Source organism: Notothenia coriiceps, unplaced genomic scaffold (genome assembly GCF_000735185.1).
Source record: "Notothenia coriiceps isolate Sejong01 unplaced genomic scaffold, NC01 NC01_scaffold00012621, whole genome shotgun sequence".
Taxonomy (NCBI): Eukaryota; Metazoa; Chordata; class Actinopteri; order Perciformes; family Nototheniidae; genus Notothenia; species Notothenia coriiceps.
The window spans coordinates 350-12,152 of record NW_011345322.1 but is presented as its reverse complement, the minus strand read 5'-3'; the positions used below and the strand labels follow the sequence as shown (position 1 = coordinate 12,152).

At 39.6% G+C, this 11,803-nt stretch overlaps 2 protein-coding genes across 2 annotated transcripts in view; one reads left to right on the top strand and one right to left on the bottom strand.

Moving 5' to 3' along the window:
- LOC104947536 (ribosomal protein S6 kinase alpha-4-like) overlaps positions 1-4,283 on the bottom strand; it is a 38,007-nt gene extending 33,724 nt beyond the window's left edge. Inside the window, exons 1-2 of the mRNA XM_010773585.1 lie at positions 3,959-4,283; positions 2,388-2,894 (exon numbers count right to left, since the gene is read on the bottom strand). Coding sequence (XP_010771887.1) covers positions 2,388-2,439 — 52 coding nt within the window. The 5' untranslated portion in view covers positions 2,440-2,894; positions 3,959-4,283. The remainder of the gene's footprint in view (positions 1-2,387; positions 2,895-3,958) is intronic.
- Positions 4,284-7,077: 2,794 nt separating this feature from the next.
- Positions 7,078-9,515, top strand: LOC104947533 (cytokine like 1). Its single transcript, XM_010773580.1, has 4 exons — positions 7,078-7,304; positions 7,684-7,728; positions 8,030-8,176; positions 9,322-9,515. The coding sequence occupies exons 1-4, from the start codon at positions 7,152-7,154 to the stop codon at positions 9,376-9,378; spliced, it is 402 nt and encodes a 133-aa protein (XP_010771882.1). The 5' UTR covers positions 7,078-7,151; the 3' UTR covers positions 9,379-9,515.
- The last annotated feature ends 2,288 nt before the right edge of the window (positions 9,516-11,803 follow it).

Below are 11,803 nucleotides of genomic sequence, written 5' to 3'. Positions count from 1 at the left end.
CCCCCCCCCCCCCTCTCTCACTGACGCCTGTAAATCACTTAAGGACCCACCAACATGGGGACATCAGCCCTCATGCTGTTGCTCTGACAACTGAAACAGAGCCCATGGGTCGATGTGCCACGGTGATGTGAATAAAGCATGATCAGCAGTAAACAAGGTCTGTCCATTAACCAGACCCTCCTGCTCACAGGGTGAAAAACGTATGTGGCACATGGGGGAGCACATGTGTGACACACATCATTCTCAGAGGAGATAAACATGTCTTGACAGAGTTCACCTTCATGCACATGCCTCTCTGTAAATCTACTCAGAGTTTGAACCACAACATACAGTATGCATCACTGACTCCAGCAAGGAAAGCAGTCTGTCTGTGCCATCCAATAGCAATAACTTATTCCAAACATGATAATGTTATTTTTGGATAACTTTTCTGCTGCTGCGTTTACTGTGAAATACATGTCTAGGTGGCATATGACATTAATTTGATTTGTTCACCCCCTTTTAGACACAATTACATTATAGGCGGCAAACACGAAAAGTAAGGGGCATAACTCATTTATCAGAATTTCACAAGAGGAGGGGCCAGATGTAATAATATTTTTTTAGATCTGACCCAAAGTGACAGTCAGAATTCTGAGAAGTCAGAAAAATGTATTAAACAAATCGGATTTCTGATGAAAGAGTAAGAATTCTGACATTTCCTAGGAACTTAAACAAAAAAAATCTCTTAACACGTGGCCTTAATCCTCATCCGTATTTATTTGAGTCATATATGTTCTAAAATTAGCACTGATATTTTGTATGTGAAATATGGGAGAGTGCCACATTTTTGCAGACCTGTCCTTTAGTGGAGCTTTGATATGCAACCACAATCTTGACTGCAAGTAAGGGATGGAGGGCTCAACCATCCTTGTAAATAAGTAAAATGTTTTTAATAGCTTTACCCACAACTGTAATTAAAGCTGTCAGGTGCACAGAAACTTCAGATGAAAATCACCTTGAGCTACCCTCGGAGCATTTACATTTAGAAATAATATACATTTTAAAATGCCATTATTTATTAATGTGCACTGTTGAATTGACAAACAAACGATCCACCACTGTTCCTGAAGTGTAAAGTGAAAACTCAATTTGCATCTTTATTGCTACTCAGAGGGTGATGTATACGATGTTAACCTGCCCGGTTCCTCTGACCTCACGACGAGAACCCGGCCTGTGTCTGCGGGACTTTCATCAGCGAGGGGAATAGTACTCTGAGAAGGGCTTTTTATAATCTTAACGATGTTTCTCTTTGTTTATTATTTTCCTGCCCTCGGTTAAATCACCCACGCTGTTTTTCTTTTAGAGAGAAGTCAGGAAGGTGCACTGTTGCATTAGCTCAGACTTCAGAGACGCTGTGTTGTGAGTGACATTTGCAAAACAGCCCGCAAAATTACCAAGCAGCAAGGTTAACCGTGGATAAGGATTTCATAGAGGTTGCCTCCAGTAAAAAAGAGAAAATATGAATTTCCTCACCATGGGATGCTGCTATTTGACACAGTTGTGGTTAAAGAAAATGCCACTAACAATACTAAATTGCTTATTTAACCCGAAAACCTTTTTTTAAATGAAATATAACACTGCCAAAAACACAGATATTACAACTCTATAAAAATACACATGCATCAGGTCAATTAGGATACCAGATACAAAGAAAATATATACAGTAAGGACACACCTGGGGAAGCCGTCTCACTCCAGACTAAATCACTGACTCATGTAACACTGACTTATTTGAAGTCCTTGGGGGAAGCCGGTGGAATATATTTCAGAGACAAAATCGCAAATCAATACATTTCACATTTTATTATCTACTCAGGTCACCAAGAAAAGGGAACATACATTTTAACCAAGAGCTGTGCCAATCAAAGTTATAACTCATTTTAATGCTGACTTAAAAAGCTCAAAAGAAATTAAGATAATAGCCTGGCAAGATTCATGCCAATTTCAGGAATTATAAAGATGAAGCCAAAAGCAAACATTACTGAAACATGTCCAGAAGCATTTTGTGGACATCTTAATCAACTTTTGATTGTATTCTATTCTATTGCCTCATATATAATGCTGTGGCCACATCAAAGTCAAACTTTGGCTACAGCAAGGGGTATTCCTTCTTTTCCATTTGCTGAGGAAGAGAAGTGGCAAACCTCATCAGCATTACATCCGTCAGGAGCATTTACTGTAAGTGCACTTCATTTTGTTAGCTAATAGGAATAGCTTAACACATTGATAAGGCTGCAGAACAGATGGACAACCTTGGATGAGGCAGTCAACGGTGGAGCTCAAAAGTAGAGCAACAAAGATGCAAAAATGAGGAAAGTCGTATAAGAATATTTAAAGTTTCTCACCATCGTCTGATTCCTCGGTGACCGGAGCCTTGCTGGACTGTCCGAGCCCCATGGCTGCTCTTCTTACAGATTCTCCTGTTCTGCTCCCTTAGCTCAACTCAGCATCGAACGGCCTCTCCCTCTGAGACGCACTCATTGCCTGGTCAACAGTAGCCCCTCACACACACACTCACACACACAAACAATCACACAGAGTCACGTGCATGGACTGCTCAGCCCGGACACAAACTAGCAGACTTTGCTGACTTTAACAGGTCCTGTCTTCTTAACTCTCCACCTTGACACACACACACCTCATTGCACACACACAGTGGAGGGCTTGAGGGAACACTAGAGGCACTGAAGCGCTGACACACACACTCACACGCAGTTCCACTACTGTGTAAGTTTCCCGTCTGTCCTCACTGCAGTTCAGATGGATGCAGGCAGAAGGAGGACCCTCGCCAGGCAGGAGGTGGGGGGGTGATGTGTTTGTGGCTTTGACCCTCTGATGAGTGAGAGTCTAACCTGTGAGGGGAGGCAGGAAAACATGACACCATCGGCAGGGTGAAGGCGGGAGGGAGGAGGGAAGGGAGGGAGGGAGGACAAGTGGAAAGGTAGAGCCTCTGAGACATTAATGATAAATGGAAAGACTGACACATTCTGTTTAATTAAGATACAAAAAGAAAAAACACATGCTTACCAACTTAAAATACCATAGTAGTATTAATTAATGCGAAGGACTTGATTATAAATCAACTTGATTAGCAAAGAGGAGGGGAAATTACCCTCATTTCTATTTGTACAGGTCCCCTTCCTTTCCTTCCTTCTTTACTTCATCTGTCATTTATCAATTATTATGTTTTCATATCTTTATCATAATCCCATCCCAGTGGAGCACCTTCTGCAGTGCATGTGTGATGAATGGCATGAACGGTTTTCCCATTAGGGGAACAAAAATGGGAGGCTTTTTGATTTATAGTTTGCTGGCTTTGTCTACTGTAAATGGGATCCCTCAGGCTGCCCTCTTCAGGACGTGAGATTATAATAGTTACTACCTTTGTTAGAGACAAACAACTGGAACTCTGCTGCCTCATGAATCCATTACAAAAAAATACAAAACGTAAAATTAATCAGAATATAAGAATTCAGGCTGCCAAGTTTTGTTTTTTTTTTCAATATCTTATGACAATATGTATAGCTTTGGTTTGTAATGGTATCATTTTAAACTGGATGACATAATATCTAACAGGAGAATGACTGACTGACCTGAGTAACTGAGATGCATTTGAGGGTTAAAAAGACAAACTTCAAGTCATCGTTGCAACAATCAATCCGCAAGGGAAAACCCTTCCATGTTTGCCTTTCCTAGACTATATGATAAGGTCATTCACCACAGTAATATCTGAGAATCGATTTTGGGTTAAATTCAATATTCAAAAAGTAGTGCGTGGAGACGCAGTGCTGAGCTCCCTGCAGAGGACATTGTGCTCGGAGCCTCTGTTATCTGATCAAATGGGACAAACACGCATTGACTAGAAAGTATCCCACCTTGCTTGCATGTATGCAGGGGGGCAGCTGTAGGTACCTACCTCTGAATGCCACCGGAGAGTTGAGCTTGGCACCATTTCCCTATCCGCTTTGCTGCAGAGATGCGAGGCGACAGCGCAGCAACAGTGCAGCTCAGAGCATCACTTGTCCGGTTTGAGGACGACTACGCACCGGGACACCTGCCACCTGAAAAATGAAAACCACACAGCGAGACGTGACTTGCGGGATTACACCGATGGAGTGCGATGAGAAATCCCGTTAGTTTTCTGGACGACGAGCAGAGATAGGGGTTTAAGGGGAGAAACTGCTCGGCACTGATGAGCGACTGACCTCCACATCGCCGCCTGTGTAATGCGCTGCTGGCCAGCACCGTGCGTCTGGAGAGGCACGTTTCACGGGCTGGTCAGGCTGCTCTGCTGTGGGACTGGGGGTTCCCATGTCGTTATTATACACTTAGCTAAACAATGGTATTTTGTGATGCATTTCTACAAAGATTCCACATATATTACACCTTATTGTTTATAACTTGAATATTTTGGAAATATTACAAGTAGACGAGTGTTCCTGTCATAGTTAAAGTTCACTTTAAGGGCCCAAGAGTCACTAAAAATACCCTGTAGTGATTTTTTCTTGCTTACATTATAGCCCCAAATGAGGGTTGAGTGACATAATCAGATAATGTATGCACTTTTAGCTTAAAAAAAGTCTATGCCTGTTACTTTAAAATGTGCATTGCCTCAAAAATACTCCACTTTATTTCTGCAGGCAGTTATTTCCTCTCATGGTGCCAGCATGGATCAGAGGTCAAGATCAGCTTTAGCACAGCACCCCCTACAGCTGATACTGCTTTGCCACTCTGCTCGAAGGCTTTTCAGTCAGGCACATTGTCGACCATGCTGTTTCAACCTCGTGCCCCTCCCCCCAGGGGAGGGGCAGCCTCTTTATACACGAGCTGAGCCTGCTGTCTCATAAAAGCCTTAAAACTTATATGGAAATAGTAATTATACTGGGAGAACATTGGATAATGTCTTTATGGTGTTCCATAATTAATCTTTTCTGACCTTATGTGCTTTATGGTATTTCTTTTTTATAGTCTCCTTAGGCAATAATGCAATATCCATTTAAGATGCTCTGTATAGCTTGTAAGCACAGAGTAGGCTACGTTGGGCCTACATTACTTATTATTTCATAAAATGTAGGATTATATCATTATGACCTATTATTTTGAAAATATGTTATCGAGATAGAGTTCTGCAACTAAACGGATGTATTAAACCTCAGTTATAAGATTATCTCCCTATGATCCTACATTTTCAAATACAGAGGAAAATATTTAAAAAAAACATGTGAGTCACCTGATATATGCAATGAATATCTATGGTCTTAAAAACCATAATATGGATTTGCCGCATTGGATTTTTTTGTCATTAGGGACAGATTCCTGTAGTCCAATCTCTAATAATTCATTACCTTCCATGGCCATTAACTACTAACTGTAAAACACATCCTTCCATTACAAGGACTGTCACCCGTGTCCCCTGTTAATTGAGTAGGCCAAGGTCGAGAGGAGAACGACTGAGTGGTGGGACTGTGGGACCAGAGATATGCTTACAGCTCACGCTGCACTTTTTCTTCCTCTTAACGCCTCTCCGTCATGCCAGGGCACACTCGTTGTGGGCCATCCATCTTCATACGGAGGAAGGGGACAGACCTCAAACTATCAACACAGGCTGTGAGAGGTGACGAGCATCACTCATCTCCCGTATTGTGCGTTTGGCGGCATAAGGGGGTGTACTCCTCTTTTAGATGAGATGAGTGATGCCAGTGTCATATCACACCTGGAGAGAAACACAGTACAGACACTTAACTTACGGCAGGCCCAGCGTGTGCCAATGTTGTCCTAGTTGTGTAATTGAGGATATTATTTTGCTTGTAAAAAGAAAAGACGCTTCTTTGCTGAATTTCAACATGACACTTAAGCATGCTGGACTTAAAGACTGCTCATGAAGATGTAAGGTGTTTAACTCTGTGAAATTAGCCCCATCTAGTGAGAAAAAAAAGACATAACAGGATATGATAGCATCTGGTGTTTATACAGGTAATAAAGGAACATATTTAACAGCATAAATCACTGCCATGATCAATATTACAGTCGGGGTCTCAACACCACACTCCCCTAGCCAATGCAGAGATGATAGATTATGGAACACGTGTATCAGGGTACAGGCTATTAAAGCTGTTCTTTTTCTATATTAAGGTCGAACATTTGAATGATCTGGTCCCTTTTCCGCCTCAGGGCTGTCTGGGTCCTTCCTGGCTTGGCAGTTTGGGTAATATGACACATTTAGTTAAAATGTGAAAACTCAATATGCCTCAAATGTAAATGCAAACAGCAGCAAATACTGTAACATGTCAAAGATAATGTACACTTAAAACATGCAGCAATTTCATTTTAAATTTATTTTTTATTTAGAGATGTATCTAGACTCTAGAGACTGGTAAGCTACAGTCACTGTCATGTTTTTTTTTTATAATTGTGGCACAAATACTAAGATATAAAATATATTACACCTAATATTGACTAGTGGAAAGTAACAAAGAGCATTTACTATTCTTAACTATAATCTGAAATTATTGTATTTTTACACAGTCAAATGTATTAAGTTGAGAAATTTTAACTTTTCCGATGAAAAATGATAATATAAAATGTATTTAACACATAAATGCAATTTTTTGACTTTTTTGCATTGATCATTTTGGGAAAATGTACAAACTACTCAGCTGTCTATAAATAATGTAATATTAGGCCCACGTTCACCAAGTATACAATTTCACATGTGAAGTAAAAGCATGACTTGGAGCATTTATTTCTACACTGTGGTGTTGATACTCTTACTAAAGTAAATTAGAATTTGACTTCTTAATCAACAACTTATAAGAAATACCATGCCGAATATCCCTTCATATCTGAGATTATTATGAATTCATGTCTTTCCAGTATAGAGATCTTTGACGAAAATGTACAGCTCACACTTCTCTCCAGCCTTTTTTGCTTTCTCCGTCCGTCTCATCGTACACAATGGGTTGTCTCCTGTCAATCCCCTGCAGTTGCATAATTGTTTTGGAGTAAACAGAGGGTGTGTTGAAATCTGTCTACATGCATACGTGGCTGCGTGTGTGCATCAGTTCACAAACAAACATAGTTTCAGTTAGTGAAGAAGGTGTCAGGGAGTCATGGCGATCTTTAAACACCTGTTTCTTGTTTTGTCTCTGGTGCCTCTGGTACTGAGCTACCCTTTCTCCCCCCCCACATGCTACAGCAAGGTGCTGAGCATGGCGCGAGATCTCACCCAGAGGGCTGCAGATCTGAAGAGGGGCCATGAAACTGTAAGTCAGCTGCAGCATGTTTGCTCTATATCGATTACATTGTACACTAAAGTTTGGTTTAGCATATATTCTTAAATTGTTTTGTGTAAAAGATTTCTGTGATGTTTTCAGTATCTAGTGCTTTTTTATTTATTGTACTTTGGACAAATAGTCATAGTATTCCTTCATTTATTTGCTGGATACAAAAATGTGTCAATGTAGTTTAATCCAATCTAATCAAAACAATAGTGAGCTTGCAATTTTTAGACACATTTCAGTTGGGTTTGTTTTGGCAACTGTGATTTCTAAGATAAGGGATAGGTTTAAAGAACTATATAATATTATCCTGTCAATGCTGAATTCTTGAATTGTATATGTATTATGTTTTCCTTGCATCCAGAGTTACTGCATGGCACACATGCCAGATCTCTACCTTGATGTCCATGTAAGTATGATTTTAAATTCACCATGATTGTCACACGTGTTGATGATGCTAGATTGCATTTGTTATTTTACATGATTGGCATGTATAAATGTACTTATTTCAAGGTAAAACAAAAAGCCCTTAAATAAAAAAAAATCGTTTTCTTATCTTCTACTTTTAGTTGTTGTTCATCCATCACTTTTTGTTTTGAGTAGTATCACTGTCCAAAATGTTTCCACACTAACAGCTGTGGTATTTTGTCTGAAAACCTAAGCTGTAAATCACGCACTGAGACACTAATTGCTACTCATGCTGAATGCAGAATGCCTGTGTGATGCACAAAATGAGGACCTACATCTCCCTGGTGGAAGGCCTGCGAGAGCGCCGCTGCGCTTACACCAGAGAAGTGATGAAGCTGGGGTACACTCTCAGACAGCTCTTCATCTTCATGTCGGAGAAATGTCACGGGGTAAGATGCGACAAATGGTCCAAATAGATTCAAAACAATGAGGCTCAAATAGCACTATATTATATGGGGACACAAAGTAAAACATCTTGCAGAATATAAAAAGATGTATACTTTGCCATTGGGGCTGTAGCATGAGCATTCAGTGACTGTAGATGTAACAGGGCTCAAATGAATCGCACTGACGTCTAACATATAAAGATACATTTATGCAAACATTAAATAAGATTGCAGACAAATTATTATTTTTACATTATACTTTTAATGGACCTCAACATTTCATTTCATTTCAAACCTTTATTTAGACAGATTGGTCCCTTCAGATCATCGATCTCATTTACAAGGGAGACCTGCAACATGTGCCTTTTCTGTTGATAGAGGAGGTTTTTGAGTAGTAATTGTTTATATTGTATTGTTAGTAGAAGTTGTGCTGTTTATCTTAAAATAAGGTGACTCCCAATCTTAACAACATAGGTACACAGGATTTACAGTAATAGGTATTTATATAAAATCATTTATTAAATGCCCAATTGTTGTTCCTGTATTCCCAATACTCTACAGTAGTTATATTTTGTTTTTGGAACATTATACTTAGAAAAAAATAAATAATTGTACGGCTTATCCTTTATCTACTGCATTTACACTGAGCCAAAGTCTGCACCACTGCAGCACAACATAAAACAGAAAAGGAAAAACATTTAATGGGTCACTCAGTGGGTCATATCACGGGATTAAACAGGGTTTATGGAACAAATTGATTGATTGATTGATTGATTGATTGATTGATTGATACATTCAAGCCTTCTCTGCTGAACTGTGGAGACAACTCGTGTTGGTTTGTGGTTATTTTTTTATTAACAGCTTTATATCACTTTCACTATGGTCATTTCAGCAAGCTTAATTACCAGAAAAAGGTTGACCTATAATTAATGTCAACAATAGCCTGAAATCACAGTGTGTGGGTGTAAGTATACACACGCATATTGGTGATTTTCTGTTTACTAGAATGTTTAATTTCAGATAACAATGCATTCAACTTGAATTGCATTTGAAATTGAGCTACTGCCAACAATAGAAACTTTGCATTAAAATATCTAAATCAATTGCACTTGTTTTAACTAAAAACATCTATTTGATCTTTTTTTCAGGACTTGGTGTTCACAATCTATGACTGTGCTGTGCTGGAGCGCTATCCTGGATACTGAGATATCAATGTTACTGTCTGACAGCTATACTGTCCTTCCTTAAGCATGTGCAAATGACTAAAATACGCAAGATTAAATCTATGGTAACTACTGTGGAATCAGACTGAGGAAACACTTAATAAACTTGATGGAAATGCCTTCTATTCTGATATAAGTATATGATATCATATTGTACACAAGCTTGTTAGTGGCCTTCAATACAGACTGCAATATTGTCCAGTCTTTCCTTTTTTAAGAGGTGAAAGAGGTCTACTTCAAGATCTCTGCTCTTCATCATCCACTGGTCAACAATGTTTTTGGCACAAGAGTAGAGTAGTATAGAAAAACATAAGCATATAATTGAAAGCATCAAAAACAAACAAAACAAAATACCCTGTCTTACATCTAACAATAAAATACATATTTGATTTTTTTCTAATAACTTAAATATGAAATACATTATGTGAATCCAAGGGGTGCTAGAGGAAGAGAAAGTGCATCAAGTTAACACGCTGTCATAGGAACTGTATAAAGTACTAACACAATCGTAAGTAATGAGAGTGAAGGGATTAGTAACCTCTGTGGGCCAGTGTGGACTTGCATCAGCTTGTCTCTTTACTGCAGGCTCTAGGGATTTACAGAATGAAATCTCTCTTTCACTTTGTATCAAGAGTGCAAAGTGACATTAAGAGAACGTTTAACAAAGTGATTCATTTTGCATTACGTTGGAAATAAGACAAATTTGCCTAATATATGATGGGTAAGGGGAAAGAAAACTGCAACAATACATGCAAAATCCTGTTTTCCAACCCATTTAAACCGCTCACTTCAACCAATCTTCATGTCCATAATTGGTCATTCAGCCGTTAATTGGCTAATCTTTTCATATAATAGAACTCAGAGAGAAAATTACTCATGCAAATTAGGTGGTAAATGAAGGTCAATGAGTTTCCTTTAGAAGGGCTTTATGGACTGATAGAATAAGACATCCTAATGTCAGCATTGATTTGAATTTAATTTCGCTGACAACAATCATTTGTACAGAGAACAGCGGATCAGGCACTCCTCAGAAATTGACTTCCCAGACTTTGACTCACATGTTTTCTTCTTCCACCTGAGGTTGATAACACAAAACTGCACATCGGACACGTTGCTCAAAGATATCAAAACGTACTTCATCCCTCCATTTAAATATTTGTTATATACAAACACTAAAGTGTTTGAGTTAAACTGATTAACGAAGACTGAGGGGGGATTTATGTGATGTTAATAAAAAAAAGCGCAATAGAATAGACCATTTCTCTCCACTGACTATTTTAGAATTTTTGTTCAAATGCCTTTTGCTGATTTGTAACAGAAGTTCCTAAGATGCTAAAAGGTATAAAAAAAAGAAGCTCCAGACTTAAAGAACACTTCTTTAAGTCTGAAGTTCTCTCAATAAAATATGTTATATAATCATATTCCTTTCTATTTAGTTCTCCGTAACACTTTGTTTTTGCAGAAATGCAATTTTAAAATAATTAGATCAAAAAAACGATTCAAAGAGACAATTAGCTGTCAGCACAACACACTCTCACTCCATAATCGTCCAGGAGCGACGTTTGGTCAGGGTCCCGTGGCGTGCAGTTGTGACGCTCCTAGGCTCCTTCAGCTTCATAAAGGGACGCAAATAGCTTTCAACTGATTGCAATGTATTCCCATCTGCGGCGGGATTTGACGCTCATGGAAGCTCGTTTGTGTCGGCTGCCCTTAAAGGCAATGTGAGCGTCCATTCCCATTGGATAACGGATAATTGTACACCCGGAAGTAAGTATTNTGCATTCATGGTGGGGAGTTGTGGTGCAGATAGAGAGGAGGCGATAGTGGGAAGGGAGAGTGTGTAGTGCGTGCTTGGGTGCTCTGCTGATCCGGTGCGCGTTCCCCCCTCTGTGGCAGAGGGGGTGTGGAAATTTTCTGTGGAGGCGACAGAGATCGGTGCTTCGTTGTGTGTGATGTTCTCATTCAGTTGAAAAGAATTTAAGTAGGGGGGAGACAGATCACTAATTCTACCGTCACTTCCTATTCTACCGTCTTCCCCCCTCCTCCCCTGTCCCGTCCGAAGTGTGTGCAGTGTGTCAGTGTGTGTGTGTTGTGTGTGTGTGTGTGGTGTGTGTGTGTGTGGTGTGTGTGTGTGGGTGTGTGTGTGTGTTGTGTGTGTGTGTGTGTGTGTGTGTGTGTGGTGTGTGTTGTGTGTGTGTGTGTGTGTGTGTGTGTGTGTGGAAGGGACACACTCTGACGGGTAGAAGGCGATGAAGTTTGCAGCGTATGCCAGCCATCAGTGTTCTAGTTTTAAGGCTTTGCATACCTCAAAGTGTGTCTAAAAGTATCTTGGCAAGGGGAAAAAAAAAAAAAAAGCCAAAATTCGCCTAGGCCATTTAAAAGAAACCGAATTGCTGCTAAGAAATAA